This window comes from Varanus komodoensis, unplaced genomic scaffold (assembly GCF_004798865.1).
Source record: "Varanus komodoensis strain SLA01 unplaced genomic scaffold, ASM479886v1 scaffold33, whole genome shotgun sequence".
Lineage (NCBI taxonomy): Eukaryota > Metazoa > Chordata > Lepidosauria > Squamata > Varanidae > Varanus > Varanus komodoensis.
The window spans coordinates 3791776-3810227 of record NW_025335817.1 but is presented as its reverse complement, the minus strand read 5'-3'; the positions used below and the strand labels follow the sequence as shown (position 1 = coordinate 3810227).

The following is an 18452-nucleotide window of genomic DNA, read 5'->3' as shown; positions in this document are numbered from 1 at the left end:
TTGCTGTCGCCGCCTGATTCCCGCTCAAGCTCAGTTGCCGGGCAACCAGAGCCGCGAGCTATACTTCCGCCGGAAGTCGTGGGTCTCGTCTCTTCCTCACGCCGCGATTGGTCCAGTTGGGGGCTTGGCTCCACCCCCTCGAGGTCCCAGGTCTAGAGGCGGGGCAGTCGTGGGACTGGCGGGGGGACCCTGCTGCGCCCGCGCCCCTTTTCCCCCCCCCCCCCCCCGCCGCTTGTCGGCGCCGCCTGCTGGCATCGCCTGGAGCGACGTCGGGCGGAGAGGCACGCGCGGGATGGATGCGCGGCGTCCCCGCCGCCTCTGCCCGCATCCCGGGGCAAGATTTGTCCAGAGCAAATGAGACTCGTGCAGAGAGTGGGGGAAGCCTAGAGCGAGGGGTGCTGTTTGAATAATTCACGGAAGATGCAAAATTTTCCCGCAGGCAGCTTACGAAGATAAGCAGGCATCTATGTAATATAAATCTGAAAAACGAGCATCGATAGGTGTGCGAAACAGATGGCCGCTGATTGGGAAGGGGGAGCCAGAAGAAAAATGACTGGCACGTACACTGGCCGTGCCAACAGGCAGGGGAGTCCTTAGCCTTCGGGTGCACTAAGGCTTCCTTTTCTATCACAACACGGATCATCTCTGCCAGACTTTAATAAGCAAGAACAAACCAATGGAAACAGTGCAGGGTTTTCTTAATCTTAATTTCACTCAAATATACAGGAATGAACCAATGCAAGTAACAGTCCAGGGAAAGGTTGGTGCAAACCTCATCCCAGAGAGGTTTAAATGCGTAGCTCTTAACATTACTTTTGCATGGGACAGATGCGTGTAAACACTTGATCTGAAATGTCTTCTTGTATGACATTTTCAGGAAGGGTCTTGGGCAAGGGGGCTGCAGTGCTTCGAGGAGGCCATGGGTGTGCCTTGGAGTTCAGACGCTGTGGTTGAAGCTCATCATTAGCTATGGCCTTAAAGATGATGGCAGGAGATTCCTTTGGCCAGGCGGCTTAGTTTGATCAGCCTCCTGGGAAGAGGAATGATGGTAAAGCAGGGGTCCTCAAACTTTTTCAACAGGGGGTCAGTTGAAAGGTGCCGGCGGTGGCGGTGCTGGTGGGGAGGTGCAGTGCTCGCGAAGCGGGGGCGGGTGGCACGCAGGGGGAGGCAGCAGCTTGCCCGCGCAGAGATCGTTTTCTCAAAGTGAGTCCAAAGCGATCTCCATGCAAGCAAGCTGCCAACTCGCCATGCGCCTGCCTGCGCATGCAAGCGCATGGCGAGGCCAAAACCTCTGAGGCAGGCCAGATAAATGGGCATGGCAGGCCAGATCCAGCCCCGGGCCTTAGCTTGAGGACCCATGATGTAAAGTAACCAAGTGGGCTGTCTCATTATCCATCCAATAATGTTTCTGTTAACTTTCCATTTAATACTCCTTCACTTTGCACTTGTGCTTCGTGATAGATGCAGCCCCTAACCTAGCATGCATATTTTGGGCTTACAATGAAACACTCTGGCCTTGCCACTCATTTGCATTTCAAAATTAAAAAGAATCTGCTTTTGCTTGTTGGAAGAGAGCTGCCTTGTTCCAAATGAGTTTTAATTGCCTTATTACACTCCTTGGAAATGTAGCACAGGGCCCTCTTCCAATGACCGCTCTTCATCATGCACTCCGCCGGCAGCCCATTTATCAGAATGAAGGCGGCTCTCTGGAGAGAGGACGTGGCCAGGCAGGGCAAGCGTGAATGACAGACTGTCTGGAGAAGATTGACGTTAATGAAACTTGGAACAAACAGGAAGATGAAGAGGGTGCCGGAGCCAGGGGTGACTTGGGAGCTCAGCTCACTGCAGTGAGGACCAGGCGCGCACTGCGTGGCTCTAGGCTGCAACACACCCACCTCCTTTGTTGCTGCTCTGAGGCAAGGGGCCGCCAACCAGAAACGTCTGTGTTCCTCCTACCTGGTCCTAACTCTAACCCTGTAATGTGCAATTTTCATCCGTCTGAACAGTATGTGATAGCCAAACCTCTCCAGGAAGTTTACGAAATGACAACATTAAAATATAGAAACCGTAACAGAAAACTTCAACAAAAATGTAAACAGCTAAAAATGACGGACAATACCCGAATCCAAAGATACACTTTCTAATGCTGCACACCTCTATCGTGTTTCCCCTAACCATTTCTAAGCCAAGCAGTCCCAGACAGATGAAACTGTGAGCCATCTTTGACTTTTAGAAGGCAGGATAGGCATATTTTAAACCAGCACTTTCACTCATCTCCCCTGGAGGAATCGGAACAGCTGCATAGCTCCCTTGCAAGGCAAGAGTGGGGTAGCTGTAGTTCTCCAAGTGCTGGACTATGACTCTCACCATGCCTGACCACGGGCCATGCCGCCTGGGGCCAAGGGGAGCTGCAGCCCAGCATCTGGGGGGGGGGGCACATATGCCCCTTTCCTACTGGAAGACTTGAATTACTGGTCCCTCCCTGGAGCATTTGTGGTTCAGCTGTTAAATGCAGCAGGTACAGCATTTCTAGGAGGAAGAGCAGTATTGGCAGTAGCTGTGCCTATTTCACTTCAGCCTTCCATGGACGGTTAAAGGCTCAGTCTCCACAGCAGCAGCATCTTTCAACCATGCCCGGTCAATGGGGATTACTGCAGGGCGGGCACAAAGAGGTGCCAAGTTACATTTTTGGCAGCAGGTGGCAGCAGAACTCAACATGAGAAGTGTGTTGCCCTTTGGGAGCGCTTCAGGGTTTTTTTTGTAGCCCTCGGGAGGGAACAAGAAGCAAAGCTTCAGGGTGGGGGATCTTACACCAGCTAAGCACTGGTGTTCCTTCAGGCACGGAGGAGCTGCATGCGATTGATCTTCTGCCTACAGAACAGTGCCACCCCCTTGCCGGGGTGAGACAGCCCTTTGAGGAAGAGCATCCTGAGACAAACAAGTGGCTCAAACCGATCTCCACTTTGGATTCCTTGCAGGAGAAAAGGCAGAGCATCAGCAGCAAATAATCCTGCAATGGTTGTACCGTTAAGCCAAAGAGCCAATGACAGCTAACAGGAACCTGGACAAGGCAAAGGAATGCAGCACTTCTCCTGCCTTCTGGGATGCAAACTTCTGATTCCCAAACATTCATTCATACACAACATTTAACACCAAGTACAGAGAAGCTTAGGCTTAGGGGCTTATGCTTAAGTGCAGGGAAGCAAATGCAAATCTCTAGCAGCATTCCTAACACAGATTAAAAAAGAAGAGGCAGAAAAGGCACTGAATGAAATACTTTTAGATGCTTACATCATCTTAAAGAGCCATCCAGGGAATATAAGTTAATGGGCTGCTATATAAATTAACAAAATCAATCACTAATGGCAATGCTGTTTGTGCACACATACAAAATCTGCTTATGTTAGGGATAATAATTAGTAATTTGGTAAATTGTTCTGAGCAGCTTTGCTGAATCCAGAATTCCACACTCTGGAACCTGTTAGCTATGGCAGAATTTGCTGCTTGGTTTTATCACTTGAAAGTAGTGAGAACATAATGAAGTTGCCCAGTGCTTCTTGAAATGCCTTGGAAGCAAACCGCACAGTCAGGAAAAAGCACAACATGTAAACTGCATCCTGTCTACTATGTTGATGCCAATAGTTACATACCTTCTGCTCTGTCATGGAGCCCACAGGGTGACTCTCAGTCCAACCTACCTGGCAGGTTGTTGTTGTGAGGATAAAGGCTGAGAGCAAGAGGCGGCGAATGAAGTAAGATGCTTTGACTCTTTGTAAGAAAAAAGGTGCGATATAAATCTAATACATGAGTAAGTCATGTTAAGGTGTTTCATAAAACAAAACTCTCCATTTCTACCTGAGCAAGTAGTACCATGTACAGTGCATTTAATATGGATTTTTCAATTGTGGAACTGAGTGCCGACAATCCATTTCTATGCACGTTTACCCAAGAAGAAGCTTCACTAGGATCACGTACCTTCATCCTATGTATCGTCATCATTCTGGCAAGTGTCACCACAAGATGTCTCAGGATTCCTAGCCCACTACACTGCTTTTAAGAAAGTGTCTCTCCCCTCCAAGGACTTCGTAACTCTTGCAATACTGTCAGCACAGTTAGACTCTCAACCAAAAGGGATCCTGGGAGCAGACTGTAGCCTTGCCTCAAGTGGGGATGGGGAAGCAGACCAGAAAAATGGCGGGGGGGGGGGGAGCTAATTCTTTTGGACAGAACACGGATGACAAAATGCCTTTGCCCAGCATTGCCTGCTGCTGCTCTTATCATGGGCCACAGGCAGGTGCCCCAGCAGGACCAGCCTTCTGGAGCAGGGCTTCCTGCCCTGAATAACCTCCAGCCCATCTCAAGGAGAGGGAACGGTGCTGGGCAGCAGCGAAATTCCCCATTTGGAATCTCACTCTAGTTCCTTGCACTTTGCAACAGAAGTTCATGGGAGTAACCGACACCAGATGTGGCTGTTTGAATTAACCAGATTGAGGCACTTGTGGAGCAAGGCATTAAGTGCCATCCCAGAGGGATAATCTGGAGGGAAGATCTGCAGTCTAGAGCCAGTCAGTTCATTTTCTTCTCTTTATATTTGAATTATCTTATATTGAAAACTACTTGGATAGCCAGCCATGGGCTAGTAAGCAGGTTTTAAATTTTACAGGCATAGAAATGCTGCCTATAACCACTGAGTTTTCAAGGGAAGACATCTAATTCTCGTTCCAGAAATCAAGATAATGACACAAGTTCTTCCCAATCATGAGGATATTTTTAGATAAAAACGAGGCGGATGTGCTCTGAGCCTTTTCAGATTTGCATTAAGACTCCTGTTATTCCTCTGCCAAAATGTGGGCATGTGCTGAGTCTGCGTGAGGTGCCACCACTGGCGCTTGTCGGAAGAATTAAGTATCTCCAACGTGTTTTTACAGCTCTGCTCTTGTCATAATGCTCCCTTGAGCTTTGTGGCTAGATGGAGTTCTCTCTCTCTCTCGCTCACTCTGCAAAAGATTTAATTTCCTTTTTTGTTGTGTGTGTACTTGGGCTTGCAGGTGCAGGCAAGGAAAAAACAAATCACCATGTCCAGATGTTCTGAAACATCTAGCGCATACACACAATTCAGACTGAGAAAAATTGCATCAGATAAAAGCAGCACTTCAGATGCAGTTTTCTGCTGAGTTGTTAATAAACCAATCATGCTTCACTGTCAATAAGGCTCTTGGATTTAATTTCCAGGAGACCAGAAATGTCTTTTACACAGCCCTTGGCTGAACTCATTTATTATCAGTTTCACATGAGGCTTCATCCAAAGTGAAGGTATCTCATTTATACTGACTCCCCTTTTCAATTCTACAAAAAAGCAAAACCAAACTAAAAACAGCACCCTTCCTCTGGAGATGCGACAGTTCCAGGCATGGTCGCACCAACCCACCCTGAACTGTCTGAGCTCATTATGGAATTAGCTGGACCTCAGGGAGCCTGGCTGAATTCCGTCTCAAGCCTGGAAAGTGATTCCGCGGTGCAAAACAAAGGGAAATGCACCCTCGGCCAGTGACATGGAGCGCAAACATTTGGAAGCATGGCCTGGCTTTGGCTCGCCAGCAGCAATTCCATTTCTGAGGTCTGCAATCTCATTTTGTTAAGTCTGAATTCTCCGTGGTCTTTCCACATGGGAGAGGAGGTGGCCCTGCAGTCATGGCAGAGTACACCGAGGCAACGCTAATCGACACGGGACCCAATCCACTGGGAAGTTTTCCTACCCAAGTTCCACAGAAACAAACCTATCTACTTCCATGGGATTTGGGCAAAAGAACTTCTCAGGAGATTGTGCCTCAGGGATTGTATTTGTCAGTCTTCCACTCTGTCATTCTTAACAATGCCCAAAGCACCATTATACCAGTCAGCTGCCTCACCTCGTTTCTCAATCAATCTACCTCTGCATAATCTTCTCTCACATAGAGATGGTGGAGCTGCAAAGAGCACAAACTTGTCGCATGCTGAGGAAAATGATCTTGTGGAGTAAGCAGAGGCTTTGCTGCTCTCAGGAGGAATGCCATCACTCCCCCAGCACGCACGCTCGGGCTCCTGCTGGGTTTCAGCAAATTCTATCTTCCCTGGATAGAAGCCCGCCCTTTCCAGGGAAGTAAGCAAGGTGTGTACCCTAGCTGTGCAGCCATGATGCAGAGGCATGCTAGGATTATGGACAGAAGTCAGGGACCAAGAAGACGCCATCTAGTTCTTCAGAGGCTGAAAGAACCCTTCGCTGTTATGAATGCCACTTCAACTCATTGTGCAGAAATCTTGGACTGCAGGTGGAGGAGTCGCCACACGTATGCACTATTCTTTCAATACTCCTTCAAGCAGTACATTAATCCATCAGGGAGAGGGCTCTAGTCCCCCTTTCCCCCAAATATCCTTGCTCTCTACATCATCATCACCACCATCAATTTCACGTCTATTCCACTTTGTAGCCGAAACTGCAAGGAAGGGGCAGTACAGAATTTCCAGGAACTGCTTTTTGCATGCATCTCCAAAGTAATGCAACCCCCATCTGACCCAAGAGCTCAAAACTGAACAACCTTCACTTCACCACCTCAGTCTCGTTAACTTGTAAGCTTCCTCTTGTAGCAAAAATAGAACGATGGGAGCAGGACTGCCCTGGTCCCAAAGATCTATCTTGACATGAAGCAAAAAACTGCATTCACGTATCACTACAGTTATGACTAAGGATAAAATGCCTTGCTCCATTTAAATATGGTATATTTTCCAACTTTCTGAGGGGAAAATAAAAAGTTTAATCACAGCCTAGAGTTAATAAAAATTCTTTTGGAGATTTGAGCCAAACATAAACCAGTTAAGTTTTCCATAAATACACATATCAACAGCAAAACAATAATTTTCTTGCAAATATTTACTCCAAAATATGTACATCAGTATCTTAACGGAAGTTCAAAACATTTAAGTTCATTTAAAAACAAACCTTGACAAGTCCAAAATCACTTTCTAAAAGATTCAGATAGAGCGTTTTAATTAAGCTTGTTAATACTAAAAAGCAAGCTACAGTTAAATCATGTTATGCATTCCTTCAGCTAACTATGTATCAAAACGATTTTCATGCCAACCCCCCTCCCCATCATTTAGCTTCAGTTTCACATAAATTTAGACTAAAAACATTTCAATACCTGATTTAAATGTTTCTTAGTCTTTTTTGTTTGTTTTGGTTAACTGTTTACACCTTTCTAGTCCAGTTCAGCATTTCCTCCAGTCCACTTTGGACTTCCATGGCCTGCCATCAATAAAAATAATAAAAAACAGTAATAACCTCAAAGACACAGGCCACGATGCTCCGTCTTTCAAAGAAATAGCGTGACAGATTTCTGCAAAGCTTGCATATTGGGAAACCCACAAATATATTTGCTTGCTTATAATATTCCACTTTCACTGAAAGTTTAAGGTGAGCTTATTATCTAGTAAGATCAGACCAATCCAGTAGTGTTGATGTCAGACAGTCCTCCCCACCGTCTGATGGGACAGGGGTGCAATGTGCAGCCCACCGTTCACGTTTGTCTAGACTGAGCGGCTCAAATGCTCTTTGCAGAGCACGACCACCCAAGCACGACAAACGCTGTGGTCAAACAAACATTTTCTTTCCTCTTGGCCTCGCAAGTTCTACTATGGCAGGCAACTGCTGGTTTTTCTTCGTCACCACCCGCTGGATTTGTAATTAACAGGCTTCAACAGTATTATAAAATGCACAGCTCTGTCCCTTCCTCACAACCCACATCCATGAGGGTACAACAGTCACCTGTTCAGCGTGTTGCCTTTCTCCGACTCTCCCATCTCAGCTTGCTTCATCGTTCTCTTCTGCCAGGCTTGCCTCCTCCTCCTCCTCCTCCTCCTCCTCCTCCTCCTCCTCCTGAGTGGGGCTGCCCTCTCTAGAAATGGCAGTCACTTGCTCAGAAGCTGATCCATCCTGACTGGGTGGTGACGCCGGTCCCCCTTTCTGAAGAATCTCTGTTGCTTCGTGCTCGAGGACCTCCGATGGTGTCAGAGGCTCCAGATGAATGCTGCTTTGCTCACTTGCATCAGAACTGGCAGCATCAGGTTCACCTCTTCCTCTCAAAAACTGTTCAAAGCTCACTCCTTCATTGGATGCGGATTGTGAGTCATCAGGATCAACATCTGAAAGTTGAGCCTCATCCAAATCAGCCTCTTTTGTCTGGGTATCAGAGACAGCATCTTCTGAGCTTGGCAAAGAGTTGGTTTCTTTACGAACAGACTTTGAGGATTTTTCCTCTACCTGATCATCAGATTCTGTCCTTCCACATGAGGCCACCACTGTACCACCTTGGAGCTCTGGCTTGGAGTTTTTCACAGTTGTTGCAGAGGTATTTCCTTCACCCTCATCAGACTGATTTCCATGATTGTTCCTCATTTCTTCTGGAGAATCTTTTGAATGGTCACCAAGTTCTGAAATGGAGGGCTCTCCTCCAGCTGGCACAGAAACACTTGCTTCATGCTTGGCAGATGAAGCAGCCTTATTCTCCTCATTTTCACGCTTGACCCCCTCTGCTTCTTCTGCAGGTTCTGTGGAGTCATTTGAGCAAGCCGAGCCCTCTACAGCGGGATCTTCTGGCCCAGAAAACAGTATGTTGCCTTCACACTCGGCAGCTGTGGGGCATGCATCACCCTGACCTGTATGGCAGTCTGTATCTCCCCATTTTGTAGGGTCATTTGAACAGGCTGAGAGTTCTACACAGGCTGGCTTGTCTACTCCTGGCATGCTCCCTTCACACACAGCAGTTAAAGGGCCTTCCTTATCTTGATTCTCAAGGTCATCTTTGTTTTCTCCTGCAGAGTCTTCTAAAAAAGTATGGCCTTCTGAAATTGATGAATCTTCAACAGTGGATACACATGCATTTCCTTCACACTCAGCAGATAAAAAATCTTGATCAGTTTGATTTCCAAGGCTGTCTACATTTCCTTCTTCAGCAGAGCTTTCTGAGGAGGCTCGAAGTTCTAGATCACAAATAGGCTTCTTTTCTTCACCTGCAATAACTAAAGGGCCTTCCTCGTGCTGGTTTCCATGCTCCTCTGCCTTTTCAGTTTCTGTGGATTCTACAGGGTTATCTACGCATGCCCAGAGCTCCGGACCAAAACTGTTCTGTAAAATGGGCAATTTGTTTTCTTCTCTCTCAGAAGTTAAGGCTGTATCATCACTCTGATTTCCAACATTGTTCCTTCCTGTTTCTTTTGTAGAGTCTTTTACTTGTGGGCTTAAAAAAGCAAAGCCAACATGTTATTACTCTGCTCTAGCAAAACATCCTGGCCAGCTTCTAAACAACTCAGAAAACCTCAGCATTTCCATTTCTGAAACATTCAAAATATTCCAGGCAATGAAAATGAAGGTCCTTGAATTTGTGTCGGTCCATTGTTATCCACAGTTATTAAGACCTGTTCACATGCCACCTCAAGAACATGCTCAGACTCCAACTCCTACAACACGAACAGTGACTGAGACAGCAGCTCGAATCAGTTCTACAAAATGAGAGCAAGCTCATTCTTTGGCCTCTGATCTTTACATGGCCAGAACACCACCATCAGTGTGTCAGGGAACCATCGGGAGGGTAATTAAAGCCACTTTACAAAGCTAGAAACCATCTTTGGGGGAAACTACATGGGGAAGAGCCTAAAGCAGCCAAATGGGAACTAGGCACGCTCAGCAGGCACAGGGTCTATCAGGGAGGGGGTCACAGCAAACCACATCACAGGCCCCACTGGTGGAACTCAATCTGGAGATCAGTGTGCTTGTCTACAGGGCCCCGTACAACCCACTGTTCCAAAAGGGAATGTAAAGGAACAGTTTACCTTAGGGAAGGAGATTCAGCATTTTGCTTCGAAGGACTACTGGGCCTGGAAGGGTTCTGAAACAGAAACAGCTTTGTTAAGTTTTGCACAGCCCTCCCGTTTTCACACTAGGGAGAAGCGCGTGTGATTCTATGGTGGGCTGTGCCACTCGCTTTCCCAACACAGAGACGTCTTCCATGAATGCAAGACACAAAGAAAGCGCTCTGGAGAAGCACTGGCAGCTCCGATTCAAGGCAGCCATGCAGGACATCTGACCCCACAAAAGGTGAAGGAACTCAAGGTGATGCTGGAGCAGCATCTGCTCCCCATTCTCACAGAACGCACCAGACAGATCTGGGAAATGGATTCCCTTCGTTCACAATAAAAGGCACAAATGTATCACCATGGCACACACAAGATGATGTGTGGTTTACTAACACTTACAGGATGTAACAGAGACCAGGTGCGGGGCGAGAGGAGTGTGGTGAAGGTCGCTTTCGTGCTCCTCCTGCCCGGACAAAAACCAAGAGGGCCAGTTTTGGGTGTGCAAGTGCCACAGCACAGGGCACATGAGGCAGCAGTTGAGGCACTGCTAGGACGCCTGGATTCATGGCAGCACCGGTCTCCCCTGGAGGGCCCGTGCAGCCCCTTCTCCTAATCCTGTTTGCATTCTCAGGGCATTTCTTTCCCCAGTGGCTGCAGTATGGGGGATGCTACTCTGCACTCAAGAGTCTCGGCTTCAACCTTGCAGTGACTTTCAGAGGTTGGAGCTCGGACTCCAAATAGTTCTCTAGTTGTCTAGATGTATCTGGTGTTGGGTTTTAGTCTTGAAACCAGCAATTTGAAAATCATAATGCAAAAGCTATTTTGAATGCTTAAGCTTTACAACCAGAGGCTATTAAGATGTTGATGACTACAATTATAAATATATTAAATGTGAATGCCTATATAAAAATTAAACCAAACAGAGACTATACCTGGTCTTTTTCTTCAGTCGTGTTGTCCAATGATGCACGATTTGCTAAGCTGAAGAACAAAAGAATATTAAATGTCTTCAAGTACTGTATGATCAACATGAAAGCCAATGTGAAATGAATACTGATACGCAATCTATGTTGAATGGTGTCGAAACCATTCTGAAAATCCCCACTACTTTCCACCATTTGTAATGAAGTAAGAACTTCAGGCAGAAGGAGCGGGGCCCTCAACTTCTGCCAGGATGGATCTCCAGCTGCTTGTCCAGCCAGCTGGCTTCTGGTACACCTGCTGGAAAGCTCTGAATGGACATTCATCTGCGCTTCATGCTTCAGCCATTTCTGACTGCTTGATTTTTATTTCTTTGTAATTTTAATATCTTGTGGGCCACCACGAGTATATGTATGGCAGTAACAGGGCATAATATACATTGTACCGATTCATTTAATAAATGAAGTTTTATTCAGTTCTACAATTTTGCTTCTTCTTGCAATGTAGCATTGCGCAGATCAAAAAGCTTTCCTGCAGCATTTTCTGCTAGAACAATACAGACCTAGATCCATCCCTTAAAGGGTGGATTTTTTGCAATATTTCTCCAGAACCCAGCCCATGCTATATACCTATACATTATTTAAATGTATTGACTTTTAAACCACATTAAAGAAACAGCTTATCACATCACCCTGATTGATTTTCTGTGTTTATGCAAGTACAATTCTGCTGCAGAGATTGTGAGGATAAAACCTTGTAAACTCATCAGTTTTAGTACACTAGTTAATTTTTCAAAGGCTTGATGCTCAAAGAAATTGCTGATGACTGTTTCCTCTTTGTTGATGTGGCATTAAAGTGAATTTTAATCTGCCAAAGTATGGAACTGCATCTATTGCACCTAGGTAATAATGTTATTAATCACAAATATAGAAGATTCATGGTTTTTATACGGCTTCTGCTACATACTTAGGATAAGAAGAAACTGCATGCATTCAATTTATGAAGGCAAAGGCTGTCATAACTCATCCCATTTCTGCCAGTTTAAAAGGACATAGGTTTGTAATACATAAGCAACTGTTCACAGAAAATTCTCCCTAAGATTGGCTTTAAACACCTATCTAACTCCTTGCAAAGACTTATTGACTGATGACTTTCAAGGCCTTTGCAGTATCAAGATGAAATTTCTGTTTATGTTATTATTTACTGCCAATATTTTCATGTGAAAACATATCTGCATTGTGAAGCACTTCAAAGCAGTTCAATATTCATTTCCATTAACTAGGGAAAAGCCAAAATAAAAACAAAAACCAGAAGAAAACTGAACTATCATATGCCTAAAAAAAGTTACCTTAAAGGAGGAAACAGGAAGGAAGGAAGCTTTCAAAATCAGTCCACTTGCCCCCAGTTATGAGACTGTTGCATGACTCTTAAGTTCTTTGTACAGCACAAGGAATACCAAGGAGGAAGCCCAGCCTTTTCTCTATGCCAGCAGCTGGTCTGGAGACCCGGCAGGCAGGAAATGCCTTGCACTTGCATTCAGTCTGCTCTTTATGACTGAATAATATTACTAGCTATTCCAGAAAAACCAGTATGGTAATACTTGTTTTTTGTAAATACTGGTCTGATGCACGCAGAAATAAAGTCTGACTATTGGACATCTTTATCTGGGCCACATGTCATAGCATTTATTGAAAAGTTCACAATCCTGAACAGAGGTGGCTAAAAACCAACAAACCTGGTTGTTACAATGGTTTGCTTGCTTGCTTGTTTTACACTGGCAACATACTTAAGGAAGATCACAGTATGGAATTCATTGCCAGAAAATGTGCCCAGAGCCAGCCCCTAAGGTAGTTTAAATGGGGGTGGGAAGCTCATGGAGGAAGCCAGGCCTGTTCGCACCCATCAGTCATGCCAGGAGTGCCCAATCCAGAAGCAGCATGCACGGGAGGCCATTTGCCGGTGCGGGGCAGCTGAGAAGGGCTACTGCCCTTCCCGCAGGCTTCCCCACTGACCACTGTTGTGCGATCCAGCAATGGCTGATCCCAGAAGGCAGCATTCCTCACTGCACAATGGTCACTGTCTTTCTTCTTCATTTACAAGGGTTCATCATAAAACGTTATCTGTTAAACCACTTTAATTCTAATTTGTAGGTGCCCTAAGGGTGTGCTTCAGGCACATTAAGTAGGATTTTAACAAGATGTTTTGCTCTGCGAATAGCTGAACATCTCCTCATTCTTCAAATATGGTTTGCCATGCAGGAGGGGACTGTTGGGGAAGGGGCTTCTGCCTGAGAAAAGCAAATCCAACTCCTCCCCAGGTATCTTTGTGCCACATACGTCCTGGATCTTGTACATGAATGATTCAAAACTCTTAATATTAAAAGGAGATCTGCATTTCTGATCAGAGGCAGAGATAAACTCATTTCTATGTTATAGAATACATTATCTGAGGTCTTCCAATGCAGAAGAAAAATCCATTCAACCAATGAAATAGTTAAATCTAAAAACCACTTACTTAGAAGGGTCACCAGCAGCTAGATAGTCCACGGGAACTGAAATTGAACAGCAGGAAGTTCAGTATTAACAACAAAAACCAACAAGACAATACCAACTCTCAACTGCTCTGTCAGATGGTCAAGGCACAAGAGGAACATACCATTTTCAATGATAACTTGACAAGTATGAGTGTGGTTTTCAATCAGGTGGGTAGCCATCTTATCCAAGCCAGAAACATCAGTTAGGAAGTCACAGTTAAGACAAACCACCGTAAAACCCCTAGGAGTGAGGCAGAAAAGGAAAGAGGGTGAGTATAAGACAGACAGGTGCACACAGCATGTGCTCCTGCCAATGCTGCATGTACGCTTATGCACAGTATCTATGGAAAAGTGTCCCGCTCACAGCCATACTAACTTTATTACACATTCCTTCCAGGTTCTTCTTACAGGGCAAGCTATATAAATCTTCTCAAAAGAGTATCTGACCTCAGAAAGAACAAGAGTATCGAAGGAAAGGCTGCACTGTTGGACTGCTAAGAAAATTTATCAGTGCCCCCTTGGGATGGATTTCCTTTCTCAGCTGTTGCTACAGGGATATTATGCAGCGCTTGCAACAGATGCGTAAGTGCTGAAACGGGGGTAGGAAAAATGGATTCAAAACAACAAATCAAGGCGCTAAACAAAATTCAACAAATATAAAATGAAAAATCACAGCGAACAGATCAATTTCACAGAAAAAGTCAAGAATTTTGGCTTGAATGTTTCAGTTTCCAAACCTTATATATGTAAGAAACAAATCTGGGCAAAATCTAGATGGTCTGCGTACATTCTAAATGTAAATTAACAATAACAATCTTAAACACGCTTGCTAGAAAAGAAACCCCACAGAACATGGTGGGGCTTATTTCTGAGTAAAATAACACAGAAGGAATTCTTGCACACTGCCAAATACACACATTTTTTACAAAGAATAGTAAGAAGGTTACCTCAGTTCATCTGAATGAGCCTTATAAATCCAAAATCTTTTACTTTGACGAGCACTATGAAAACTACAAGAAAAACACAACCACTTCAATTGGCTTCTGGAAGAAATTAACCTTTTCCACCAAACACATCAGAAAACAAGGCCGCGGTCTGTCAAGTTTACGGCATCAACAGAAGCATCTGTCCCATGCGCAGAGCTGCCCTCATCTGCACCTTGGGCACACGGATCCCCCAGATGGATAGAACCACAGCGTATAGCACAGAGGCTCTTTCTCGGCTGGTGTGCAGAAGGCATCCCCACGACGGGCTGGCTGCTCTCATGGCCCTGAAGAGCCAGAGCACATGGCCCCGGCCTCCTCCCTGCTTCTCCAGTCATGGTTGCAACCCAGTGGGGAAAGCAGTGAAACCACCTCCCAACAAACGGAAGAAATAAAAGCACAGGAGAGAAGCGGGACAGATGTGCAGAGGTTGCTCTGTACTTAGAGAAGAACTAGGCAAAGACCTGAATTAGGGGAGCAGAAGCAAGGCCATCCCAGCAGGCAAAGTCAACGCATCCAGCTACATCAGCAGGATGGAGGCCAGGATGCCTTCCACACACTGACCTAGAAGGAACCCCCTCAGCAAGCACCTGCTTGCCAGGTTGCCCTAAAATGGGATGTGCAGCAGCTGACTGCCAATCAGGGTGGGACAAGCCTGCTTAGAATTAACTACTTGGAGGAGCCTCCTACAGAAGGCACTTTGCAGAGAGGCACATGTCTATCTTGACTGCCTGGTAAAAGTATCAGGTTTGTCCAGACTGCTGCCTTGAGGATTTCTGCTGAGGAGGCAATAACAGGAAAGGCCACCAAGGCAGCTGCTGACCTTGTGAAATGAGCTGTAACATTTAAAAGGTTTTGAAAACACAAACCCAAATGCCTGGCAGCCTCTTTGTCTAAGAATTGGGCAGTTAACTTATCCAAGACAGTTTCTGTGAGTTGAGAATGTACAGACCAATCAGTCTGGGAAATATTCTTAATGGGAGGAAGCTACAACTCCTCAGGCCTTGTCCCTTTGGTAAGGGAGGCAATACCATGGATTCACCCTTGTCTGTGGCTATGAAGCCAGAATCCCAAATGGCTGCCTGCTGTGTTTAAGAGGAAGCCTCAATGATGGGGGATCCGTTATTGCGCTCATCCTTCCTTTGGCCAAGAGGGGCTCTGGATTGGTCCAGCAGGAGTGAGCACAGTCTGATGATGCAAACACCCCGGCTACCTCAGCTGGGACCACTTCTTTTGAGCGGGGGGGGGGGGTGGAGGAATCACTTGCTGCATTAGCATGAGAGTACAACGGCAGCTGGAGCGGGTGAGCTGCCTCTCACTGCATCTTTCTCTGCGTGTGGCCATCAAAGAGGTGCTCTGATTTGGAGTTGAGGTCTGTTGGCCTTTGGAGGGCTTCTGGGTACCCTGGTGCTGAGGAACTTTGCTTCTCTTTTCTGCTGTTTTGGGGGCTGATTCCTTTTGTGGAGGAGCCATGGAAAAGATTGAGAATAGAAAAATGGTACCAGAGGATAGAAGTGTGAAGAAGACAACTTTCTTTTTAAAAAAAAGTGAGAAAAATGTGTTTGTTTCAAGGTAAATTCATGGTTCAGTCAGAAATACTGAATCTCAACACTGACGGAGGTCAAAGAGAACCTCTGTCCTGGGTTCAAGGCAGGACAAACTGCAGGGAGGAGCCTGGAACCGTCATATTGCACAAATCACCACAGGTGCTAACCCAGCATGGAGGTGCCTTCAGCATACCAAGGGGGGCCTGCTAGGGATGGTGTTCTTTAAAAAACATGTATTTCAAAATATAGCCAATAACCAGTAATTCCTGTACATTTTTACTTCCAAAGTACATTGGAACAGAATAATGCTCACACTCAATCAGACCAAGGCTTGCCTAACCCAGTCTCCCGTTCCTTCAGGGGCCAAACAAATGCCCCAAAAGAGGAGCCCCTTCTACCTCGAACCTAGTTTGAGCATCAGCCTTTGCCACACATAATCCCACTTCAATGCATCTTAAATCTCACAGCTTTACTCTTCCTTTGTAACTCATGCATATACTTTGAAGGGTTGTATACCACATTTTGACACAACAACAGTAGACCTGTCGTTCCTGGGTTGTTTACGCTGCAGCCAAATGCAAATCTCTACCTTACATTTCCCCCATGCAAATTCAGGGAAGAACCCCAAGAACGAGCTGCAGGTTGTTTCTCTGGCTCGCCACTCCGCTCCAGCTTCAGTTGCAACTCTAAACAAGCAGGGACTGAGCGTCTTTCTTTTGAAGCTTTTAAGGGAAGTTGAACCAATTCAGGGGTTTTTTTAAACTAATGAGCTGGGTTTTCCGCTTTTATCAGAGAATTTTGATACATCATTCTGATACTGATTTGTTTTTCTACTTCTGCTTCCAGTTTCCATGTGAAAAAAAGTGGAACAGATTTTTTTTTTTTTTAAGTTAAGGAAAATGCGAGCGTGCTCTTATGAGCCACGGAGGCAGGAACAGCCATGGAGGTGAGGCAAAGCAGCAGCCATCACTGCTCTGGTCAGGCCGCGGGCCACCTCCCCGTTTCAACTCCCCATGAGGGCCAGTCCCCACCCCAAGTTCAAATCACAGCCAACCTCAACTGGGCTTTCAGCCATTAATCCATCTGGAGAGAGCCCCCTCCTCAGGGCGAGTGCTTCTGCAGGCGGCTTCCCTACAAGTCCGGCTGACAGGCAAAACTGCCTTGTGCCAGACCTGCCTTCCCCAGTTGGTGCCCACCAGGCTGTGCTGGCATATAACTCCCAGCATCTCCCAGCCAAGAAGAAGCACTGCTCTGGAGAGAAGCCGACGCCTGCCACTTCCGCAGGGCTCAGCGCTAAGGCCTCCTGCAGCTATAGAAAACCAAAGCATTGCAAACACGCGAATTGCAGCCACCACGTGGCAGAACATTCCTACCTCATCATATGGTTCACATAGGCTTTACTGCAGCTAGTGCTGTATCTGCATAAACTGCAGCGGACGTAGGCAGGAAAGTGGCTGGCAAAAGTCCTTATATCTGAGTAACACTCAATGCACTTCTGAATATCTGGACATCTAATGTGAACCAAAATCAGAATTAGAGGAAAGACATGGAGAACTATCAATTAAACCATTCTTCCTAGAAAGCATCCTTCAAGAAAATAATTAGTCAGGATCCAAAGAAAATGATTTACAAATTCTGTTCTCAAAGGTCCCCTGGCTTTCAGAAGTGGCTTTGCAAGGGACCTGCCAGACTGTGAGGTTTACTGGTGAGGGAAGAGGCTGGTGGGAAGACTACAAAAGCCTCAGAACATCTGTGGGATTCTGCGTACAACACTGCATTAGCCCTGGCCAAATATATATATTTAACAAAATGCAGGAGGCAGAAGAAATCATCACTTGGGATGCATTCAAAGCAGTGCACCACACATCTCTTTCAGACGGAAGGACAGACACTATCCCAAAGCGCATCCATCCCTCCACACCACAAGCATCTTCATGCACAGATCCATCATATAGCTAAAAACCACTCCAGCCCACTCGTTCTCACATACACATCTTTTCATCTGACCCAGGTGAGGTAGTGGCTTCCCGAGACCAGTGCCTAAGTTCAGTCATGGGCTAGATGAGGGCCAATAAACTAAACTGAATCCAGGTAAGAGGGGTGCTCTGTTGGGGGGCGCTCTCTCATTCCAACTGGGAAATTTCCAACCTGCCCTGGATGGAATCTCACTCCCCCAAAAGGACAAGCGTCCTAGCTTAGGAGTTCTCCTGGACCCCAAGCTCTCCCTGGTATCTCAGGTAGGCTTAGTGGCCAGGAGCACCTGTCTTCAGCTTCAACTGATCTTTCAGCTATGTTTCTACCTGGATGACCAAAGCCCTGCCAGAGTTATCCATGTGCTGGTAACCTCTCCCCTGGATTACTGCAATGTGCTCTGTGTGAGGCTGCCTCTGCAGATGGTCCAGAGACTATGACTCATACAGAACAAGACAACGTGGCTGCTAACGAGGACTGACCATTGAGAACACACTACGCTGGTTCTCCAACAGCTGCGCTGGCTCCCTGCTCCTGTCTGGGCCCAATTCAAAGTGCTGAAGCCCTAAACAGGGGTCCCGAAGGAACGCTTCTCTCTACACATGACTA

General features: G+C 46.1%; 1 protein-coding gene across 3 annotated transcripts in view; it reads right to left on the bottom strand.

Moving 5' to 3' along the window:
• Positions 1–6802: 6802 nt before the first annotated feature.
• The window catches only part of ZNF280D (zinc finger protein 280D), a 30081-nt gene continuing 18431 nt past the window's right edge, over positions 6803–18452 (bottom strand). For 2 of the 3 annotated variants that reach the window (XM_044438747.1, XM_044438749.1), the window contains 7 exons: positions 17246–17383; positions 14290–14352; positions 13465–13583; positions 13324–13360; positions 10821–10869; positions 9865–9920; positions 6803–9272 (listed from right to left, as the gene is read on the bottom strand). In XM_044438747.1, the coding sequence (XP_044294682.1) occupies positions 7838–9272; positions 9865–9920; positions 10821–10869; positions 13324–13360; positions 13465–13583; positions 14290–14352; positions 17246–17383 (1897 nt within the window). In that variant the 3' untranslated portion in view covers positions 6803–7837. The remainder of the gene's footprint in view (positions 9273–9864; positions 9921–10820; positions 10870–13323; positions 13361–13464; positions 13584–14289; positions 14353–17245; positions 17384–18452) is intronic. The other variant, XM_044438748.1, reaches the window with a different exon arrangement.